This window comes from Lotus japonicus, chromosome 1 (assembly GCF_012489685.1).
Source record: "Lotus japonicus ecotype B-129 chromosome 1, LjGifu_v1.2".
NCBI classification, from domain to species: domain Eukaryota; kingdom Viridiplantae; phylum Streptophyta; class Magnoliopsida; order Fabales; family Fabaceae; genus Lotus; species Lotus japonicus.
In genome coordinates, this window is record NC_080041.1 from 110,865,873 (window position 1) to 110,875,526 (window position 9,654).

The 9,654-nt window shown below is 38.7% G+C and overlaps 1 protein-coding gene across 2 annotated transcripts; it reads right to left on the reverse strand.

The window, feature by feature from the left end:
* Nucleotides 1-749: 749 nt before the first annotated feature.
* Nucleotides 750-5,440, reverse strand: LOC130729223 (uncharacterized). 2 transcript variants are annotated; one of them, XM_057580890.1, is made up of 3 exons: nucleotides 4,885-5,440; nucleotides 1,405-3,938; nucleotides 750-1,158 (listed from the first exon to the last, which is right to left on the reverse strand). In XM_057580890.1, the coding sequence occupies exons 2-3, from the start codon at nucleotides 3,856-3,858 to the stop codon at nucleotides 907-909; spliced, it is 2,706 nt and encodes a 901-aa protein (XP_057436873.1). In that variant the 5' UTR covers nucleotides 3,859-3,938; nucleotides 4,885-5,440; the 3' UTR covers nucleotides 750-906. The 2 variants fall into 2 exon arrangements, with proteins under 2 accessions (XP_057436873.1, XP_057436872.1); XM_057580889.1 differs by having other exon boundaries at nucleotides 4,881-5,440.
* Between the last annotated feature and the right edge of the window lie 4,214 nt (nucleotides 5,441-9,654).

Here is a 9,654-nt window from a genome sequence, read left to right on the forward strand (position 1 = left end):
ACTAGCAGTTAGTATGAGCTTTCATTTGATGTTCATGGTTTTAGAAGTTAGAAGTAGAACACTAATCATTTCTAGTTACAATCTAGAAAGCTTTGTTTTAAACACTCATGTCTTTTTGTAGCTAATTATGAGTGAAATATAATTTCAGACTCCAGTCCTATACTCCTATTTATCATTTTTTAGCAGTCATACATATATATATATATATATATATATATATATATATATATATATATAAATCAGAGTAGCGGCCATAACGCTACACGCTATAGCGTTATAGAGTTTTTTGGGCTTGCCACTACGCTATGCTATCCGCCATTAACAACATTGGTCTAAACTAGCTTTTGAATAATTTCAAAAAGAAAAAAAGCTTTTGAGTAGAATTATATTATGCCTAATAAAAATTCTAAGATGGCATGAGAGCATATCCTATATCTTAGCCTCACCTCTAAGCTAGCTTTTGGGTATAGTTAGTCTTATCCCAAATTCTAAGGAAACCTAATCATATTCTCTACTCGAATTAATATCAAGTAACAATCTTTGGTTTTCTTAATCTTATAAGAATCACCCCCATGAAGCATCAAATCATATGTCGAAATTTTATTACAATGCTGTAGCACAAACTTGGAAGCATACACTTCCAATTAATGCAGGTCATCAGAGTTACTACTGAAGGCACAGCCTCATATCATTTTGTTTATCATATTAGAGTTTCAGCTGTTCGGTTTCACAATGCTCATGTTTTTGACTTGGATAAACCTACTGGTTATTTATTCATTCATTCATATTGTGCTTTGTAAATAATATGCTATAGGTGCTGTGGTTCTTTTGTACAATGATACAATAATACAATGATTTATATAACAGCTTACTATGATTTGCTGGAAGAGCCTCCACTTTCTGAACTTAAACTCTGTCAACAGGGGAGAGTGGTGGAATTGGATTATAATGTAAACGTGCTTTCACCTGAAGTTCCCTATTGATCTCTTCTGGCTTGTAACCAGTTTCCAAGGAACTTGATACTTTCTGGCTGTTTAAAACCGCAATAGAAATGAAGAATGCCTGCAAATGATTGATTCTTGAACTGAACTCAACTGAGTAGAATCCATCCTTCAAAGGCGCCAAGGCAAATAGGGATGTGTTTTGCTCAGCTCCTTCCTGAAAGTTTTGTCCAGAATGAGGTAAAATGAGCTATCCAGTATCCACAATACTTACAATTGCAGATAGTGTTTATCAAGAAACTTGTTCGACAACCACGGTGAAGCTAATATCATGGTGGACAAAAGCAAAAGCTAAGGGAATTAGCTTATGTCCACCATGGTTTTGACTTCAGCGTGGTTTTTGAACGAGTTTCCAAACATGCATGTACTCAATATGGGCTCAGGTGGAATAGTAAAAGTATACCTGAACAAAAAGTTGAAATCTCTCAAGGTAAGATTTTAAACTTCTTGGAACATTTGAACTGTGGTACTTGTTAGAGAGGCCAAGAAGTTTGCATCCAACATCCCAACCTCCACAATCACAAATTCCCCCCATTTTCCATCGATGGATCAACGGCGAAGGTTCTCCTTTGCTTGGTGAACTATGCACACCACCCGGAAGTATAACTGTAATTCTACCAGGGATATCAATTTCTTGTGAGCTGCAAAAGCATATTTCATCTTCCAAGCATTTTAAGCATCCCATCTTCTGCAAATTATCACTATAGAGTCCTTCATGACTTGCATCTTCACAAGGGGTTTCCATAACAACAGCTGCAAGCTCCTTGCTCTTGGTAAAATCTGGGGGTCCTTGGTCGACGTCAACGCTGAACAGAACATAATCTTTTTCCACACACTTGGTCTGATCACTTGACTCAGTGATTCTAGAGCTAGAAATCTTCATCTGACCAACAACTTTGTATTCATATCCACAGTTTTTCTCTTTATTCCAGTGATTCACCCATTTACCGCCTTTTTTCTTAATTTCATTAACGAGGTAGAATGTGAAATAGCAGCCTACACCATCCTTCTCCAAGCTTTTCATGGTAGCTGCAAGAACCTTTCTTTCACTGTTGATCACAAATTTAAACAATGGTAGTCCATTTTTTATTGTTAGCTGCAAAAAGGCTTGAATTGATGACTCCTTGCCTTTTTCAGCAGGAAGATTCATGCTTCTTGCCGGACTGCATTCAGCTGAATGGTGAATGTTTGATGCCTTATGCTTCAATATGGGGTCTAATAACCTCCGAAAGGAGCCGTAGGACCTGGTTCTGTTGTGACCGGTTGTTGAATTGTCCAAATAACCAGAAGGTTCAAATGTCAATGGACCAGACTTAGCACTAACATCCTTGGAGCTATGTTTTGGAAGGGTAGAACTTTCCTTGAAACTGAAGCTTCTTCCAATCCGATTTAAGCCGAAGCCGAGACGAGGTTGAGAAGAGGAATTCCAGGCATTCAGTGTTGTCTGCTCAGCAGTTTCATGGTCCTGTGGTTCATTCATATTAGTGAAAGAACACTGATTTCTTAGCTTGATGTCCGAGATATCCTTTTCAATGCAATTATCTTCTGATGTGAGACTAGACATCTCATTTGAATGTGAAGAATGATCTAGATCAGCATTGGCAGTGTGTTCTGTTGTTCTTGAAGAAGCGAGATTAGTCACAGAATGCAGTACACTTAAATGTGAAGCTTCAGAAGATACATCTTCAGTGTAAACCTCCTCGTAAAGGGAAACATAGGATGAACTACTCTGGCTTGATTCTGAAAAAATTTCATCTGATGAAGTTCTTGACTGAGAAAGCTGAAAATAATCTTCAGAACTCGATTCCAGGAATTTCCGGGGACGAAGGAGCACAATATTACTAGGCATGCCACGGTATTGTTTATAACCAACATCAAAATCTGTCTCCTGAACTTCATCCATATTTTTCTTGGCTTTACTTGACATTTTATTCTGAGAACTAAATGAGCTACCTTTGTATTTTGATTCTAAAGATGGAAGTCCCTTATGAGAAATGGAGTTGAGATTTCTCTCCCGTTTCTTGAGGCAATGCTGTTTCAAACCCCCCATGCTATTCTGAGCTTCAAAATCCCAACCATTTGAATTTTCATTAGGAACTAGTGAGACCCCGTGATGCGTGGACTCTGATGCAAAATTCCTTACATTATCTTGGTCGCTCCTTTTCTCCTTTTGAAGTGATTTATCTAAGTGAGTCTTCCCAATGGACTGAAATTCAAAGGCTGTCATTCTGAGCTCATCTCCAAGAGTCCTTATTTCAGTTTCAGAATGTTGATATCTTTTTACATTCTGAGAATGCTGTTTGGAACTTTCAGTAAGGCCTTCTTTATAAGATCCCTTGACACTTGAAGAACGTGAACCTTTTCGATCGCCATGCTTTTTATGGCCTCTTGTTGTAGTAGATGATGTGGTGGCAGCCCTTGATGATGATGATGATTCTTCACTGCTCTTGTTCTTCCATTTCTCGAGTCGTGACCAATCAAGAACCCCGACATTTAAAGCCTTCCCTTGAATGTTTTTTCCTCTATCAGAAGAACCTTTGAGAAAACTTGGCAAATTAGACATATGCTTAACAAGCTCATCATGTTGCGTTGAGCTTCCGTTCACGCTCTCCCGGCGAAAAATCTCCCCTAATGTATCCAGCTTTTCTTCATGGCAAGGATCAAAATTGGACTTTGATTTCAATTTATTTTGATCCCTTGGACATGGATAGGATTGGGGCCTAGCAGAGCTCTCCTTTGCTGATTTCAAGCTACTTTGCCGTTTTGAATTGATCTTTCTAGCGTCTCCACTGAACCACAGATCATCAGAGGGTTTAAACAACTCATTACTTGGGTGTATATTGTAATTGAATGGCATGGCAAAATATTTTTTCAGATTTCACTTCTTGTAAGCTCATAAGGCAGAGGAGTTTCTTCCTTGATCAAACGACTAGCTATCTGGAAATTTTAACATTTCAATCAATTAATCAAATGGTAAACAAAGGAAAAAGGAATACAAAAATATGGTGCATGTATTAGAATTCCCAGGATAAAGATTTAACAGAACGAACTTTTGACAGAATCCAAAGCAATTCAACGACATCACATAAGGCTACTACCATATAAATTTACAATTCACAGCAAAGCAATAATAGTTTATGTGCATAAGCAGAACAGCATGAGACTCCCTCCCACATTGAAAACATAACAGAGTTAAGGCTTAGTACATTTAAAAAAACATGGTGACATATAGTCAGGCCATGATATATATTCAATACCATAACCGCACCGTAACCAAGGTCTTATCCCACCCGGTGAGATCGGCTATATGGATCACATATACAAATAAAGATATGCACAAATTTTCTCCTTTACTCCGGCTTAGGACTGGCTATGCAAAACCATTCATCCATTAACGAAAGACTAAATGGTTCAAAAATCAATGCTAAATCCTATGATATTATGTCATGGCAGAACCCAAAACAGAACACAAACGCAAAACAGAGCAAACAGAGGGCCACAGAAGTTGTTGCATTTGATAATCAATTTGTAAAACGATGGGATTGTTTTGTCAACGCTGGTCAACCATAGGAAACAGAATCATAACTCATCAATGACATCAGAGAATTCATCCCTGTTTTGCTGCCATGGGAAAGAAAGATGCAATAACCAAAAAAAAAAGTTAAGCACTCTCATCTCCAAAAACCAAGACCAACAAAACCCACATTTCCAATGAAAAGATAGAACCCAAAAGGCAAAAGCAGTGACTTAAGAACTTTCCTTTCAACCCATGAATCATTTGTATGTTCACATAATACCTAGAAAGAAGATACTAGTTGCAAAGAGCAGCATCCAACCAAAATGAGCAGAATTTTCTGAAGAATCAAGGAGAGAACTTACCTACCAGAAAACCAAAAAAAGGTAGAAAGTGGGAAATCCACGTGGGTATGTTATGGCGGCAAAACGCGAGAAAGAGTGGACTGGTTTTGGAGATCCCGATGAAGATCGGTGAGGAAATAGAAGGAGGAGTTAGAGTGGAAGCGAAGCAAAGAAGTGGAAATCAATGGTGGCGGCACTCTGTAAGGTAATGGGATCATTGCTCCACCATGTTCATCATCATGATCATGTTTTCTTTTTTGCTCTTCGTATTTGTATATTGCATTATTATACACAAAGTATGCGTTTTGTACACTGTGGAACAGGGAGTTGGGTTTGGCACCCCACCTATGGGGCTTGGCACCCCACTTTATCAAATACGGAATTTAAAGTTCCGTATTCTCCACATTGAATACGGAACTTAAAATTCCGTACTGTATTTAAGCATGCGTGTCACATTTTCAACCACTCATTATATACTAAAACAGATACGGAATTTTATTTTCCGTATTGATACGGAAATTTAAATTCCGTATCTGTTTTAGTGGGGTGCAAAGCCTAAGGGGTGGGGCTCCAAACCCAAATCCCTGTGGAACAGAGAGAGAGGAAGAGAAATCATCATAGATTCTGTATTTGTTACGTTACATTCAGAGAGAGATAGAGAGACATGTGAGTGGAGTGGAAGTCTGTGTCTAGTTTTGAGTTGGCTCTACTTTTTGTGGGTCCTGAAGGAACTTGTTTCGCTTTCACGGTTGCCCATGTTTAATTAATTATTTGTTCTTTGAGGTTGGGACCCTGCTCAAATTCATCCTATTTTGTTAATTTATTTAACTTAATTATAATGTATTCATAATTTAACTCATGTATATTTTGTTCATACATAAAAGTATAGTGTTTTGTTGAGCTCCTTCTAGGTTCTCTTTAATGGTGAGAAAACAGAGCGCTTCCTTCCATCTCAGAGATTAAGACAAGGTGACCCTTTGTGTCTCTATCTATTTGTTTTGAGCATAAAGAGGTTTGCACACCAAATCCAACATGAGGTGGATCTCTCTAGATGGAAGCATCCTCTCAAAAAATGGCTCCTCTATTACGCACTTGTTGTTTGCTGATGATTTGTTACTTTTTGGAGAAGCTTCAAGGCAGAAAGTTAGCTTAAATGATGAAGTGCTTAAATGATTTGTTACAAAAATGGAAATCATGATGAAGTGCTTAAATGATTTTTGTGAAGCTTCAAGGCAGAAAGTTAGCAAAGATAAGTCAAGGATTTTACTTTCTGATAATGTTCATCAGGGTGTCGCTAGGAGCATCAATCACACATTTGGAATCAAGCTTACCTCTGATCTTGGAAAATATCTTGGAGGTCCTCTTTTGCATACGAGACCCTCCCGGCTGACCTATGGTTTCATCTTGGAGATGACCTAGAAAAGGCTTTCTTCTTGGAAGGCTAGCACTTTAGTCTAGCATGGAGAGTAACCCTTGCAAAGACCGTAATCTCGACCTTTCGTTCTTATTGCATGTAGACAATGCTTCTTCATAAAGGCGTGTGAGACTCTAGACAAGATGCAAATGAGCTTTATATGGGGCATGGAGGATAGGGTACAAAAGGTAAGTCAAGTAGGGTGGAATGTGGTGTGTAGTCCCAATGAGCAAGGGGGATGGGGTTCAGGAAGATGTTTAACTTTAACTGAGCACTGATTATGAAGATGGGGTGGGGCTTGATTCAAAACCCAGACTCGCTTTAGGTGAAGGTAGTGTGTGGGAAGTATAACTGTGGGAGTAATTTGTTACATTTGGTGAGGAAGTGCAGTAGAGAATCCCTGGTGTGGCAAGGAATTAGTAAAACTTGGGATTCTTTGTGTTCGAGATGCAGGTGGATGACGGGAGATGGCAAGGTGGTGCGGTTTTGGTGCGACCCATGGCTGCATTCGGGTCACACCTTGGAGCAAGTGGCAGTGCAACAGATTCCAGCGGCGATGCTCAATCTCCCAGTATCACATTTCTATGAGGAGGGAAGAGGATGAAAGGTGTTTTTATTCTCTAACTTTATTCCCTGCCGGTACATCCAAGAAGTCTTGTGTGCTACGACCCTTGACTCTTCAAAGGGACGCGACCGAGTTGTTTTGGCGGGTTTTCCCTCCGGAGTTTTCACAACCAAATCATGGCAGAGCATCGCATGACGAGCCAGGATAATAGGTTATGGAAGGTTGTTTGCCGCTTAAAAGTACTTCAACGGATCCGAGTTTTCATGTGGAAGCTACTCAATCGCGACGTACTTACGAATGTGAATAGAGTTCGGCGGAATATGGCTAATTTGAAAATCTGTCTGTTATATGATGTACATCGGAAAGAGCTTCTTCATCACTTCCGTGACTGTAGTAAGGTATGCGAATTCTGGCAAAGTTTGCAGGGAAGTGGGTTGGACTGTGAGTTTTTCATTGGAAGCTGGGACGAGTGGCTTTCTGGTAACATTTGCAGCACGAGAATCACTTCATCAGGTTTTGATTGGCCTCATCTTTTTGCAACGACATTGTGGGAAATTTGGCGATTGAAGAAAGATTGGGTGTTTAGCAGAGTTGAGCCGAATACGACCAGGATTTGGGGGTTTATCAACAGCATGGGTATGGACACAACAGGTAGCAGGTGTTGTGGCGTGGAGCCCAAGTCTACCAGTTGAGCAACATAATGTGTTTGGTCCCGGATAGACTCGTGGACAAACACAAGCGCATGGGTGGAAGAAACTCGATCTTGGTTGGGTGAAGGTGAATGGCAACAGGGCAGTGGCCGGAAGTTTCCTAGAAAGCAATGGTGGTGTCATTCGGGACTCAAATGAGCTTTGGATCAAAGGTTTCAGTCATAACCTCAGTACCTTCACTTTTGCGAACAACTTCCTTGCGGAATTGAACGCGGTCTTGACAGCCCAAGTGATCATCGAGAGTAATTTTTCGGAGGTAATCCAACTTCTTGCGTTAGCCAATGTTAGTTCACACCCGTATAGTGAGATAGCTCGGTCGGTGGTGCGCATGAAAGAAGACCATGGTGCTATGATTTTCCAGCATACTTATAGGGAGGTGAGCGTGCTTGCGGATTATTTAGCCTATGAGGGTTTAGAGTTTTTTTTTTCCAGATCACATTGATTGAACTCGTCATTTGGAGAGTGTCATATATTGTTATCTCTTGATGGTTTTGAGGATTCACCCTCTCTTCCTAATTCCGCGCCGATGTAGCGTGTTTCAGATTAGCCCCTCATTGTAAAAATATAAAATAAAGGTATAATCTTTCAACGTATATTTTTAGAAAGTCAATATAACACATTAACATCGTCCACCTTATTTTAACATCGTCCACCTTTTTTAAGAAATAAAGCTCCTACTCAGAAATAAAGTCCGCCTTATTTTAACATCGTCCACCTTTTTTAGAAATAAAGTCCACTTGTCATTGTTTGAATGAAGAACATGACAAAATGGACGTAAAGAACTTTGATGTAAATTTTTTCCTTAGTTTTTCCGTCAAGAATTTGGTGGGATGATTTTCCCCGTGCTGTTGACCATGCCCTTTTTGTAGATTCAGCTTTGATTCCATAATTAATATATGATGTTTTTTCCTTCAAAATTGGGTGAAGCGTCACTAAATTAGGTGTAGCGTCGGCTTTTAGATCATTAGTGTCGTTTTTTTGCCAATACTAATTCTTTTTCTTTAGAAGTGCTCTTAACCCACTCTCATACCTCATCTCTATTTGTGTTTTAGTGTTTAACTCACATTATTTGTGATTATGAAGTGTAAGTTGTAACCTATGATAAAGATATATAGCAAACGACATCTTGAAGCCTTGAGAGACAAATCCCATTTTCCAAACAAATTTTTTTAACACTTTCCAATTCAGTGGGTCAAATCATCAACTCAATCTAATGTGTGACAAGTGAGATTTCAAATTCGTATTTCAAAATGGGTCAACCTAGCCGCCCATTTTTTGATTTATGTCTCACTTGATCGGCTACTTATATTTCTTCAGCTAAAGTCTCACGCGACGGCTCCTTTGCCACGCTGGCAAATAACATTTCGACTAGTTTCTAGCCCTTGAGAATTTTTGGGTGCCAACATAAATACTCGTGTCAGATTATCAAATATTGAATTGTACTAATAAACCTACATTACTCTATGACGTTGGATACATGATGAGGTTGTGGGTTGATGATCTTCCACATACTAATTTTTTTCTCTATGGATTCTCTCAATTGATGAGAATAGAGAAGAAGAAGAGTGACTAATCCACCTACATTACTCTATTACTCTATGCTGTTTTTTTTATATAAAAGTCTAATTAAAACTCCATTAACCCTAATTAAGTTTTTATTAGGTATTACACTTTACAAAACTCATACCAATATAAGATGTTTATTGGGCTTCTTAACTAGTTCACCCAATTTGCCATATATATATATATATTAGCTATAATATAATTGTCTTAAATTTGTAAACCTAGGTCATTAAAAATAATACAATAGGTTGATCCACGTTGCATCCTTATTTATGGGAATCATGTCCATGCCTAGAAATATTAATTTCATTGTAGTTTTTGTTTTTTTATTGTTTTGATTTTCATGAAATACTTAGCATTTTCTTTCATTGCTTTATCTATTGGAGGATGCAAATCTCATGATCTGGCCACATGTACGCGGCTATAGAAAATAGAAACCAAAAGTGACATACATGACATGATACAACACAATCCCAAGAAATGAAAAGCGACCATAGCATGCACGGGTAGCATTCATCAAAATGCTAGAAGTGATATTGGATT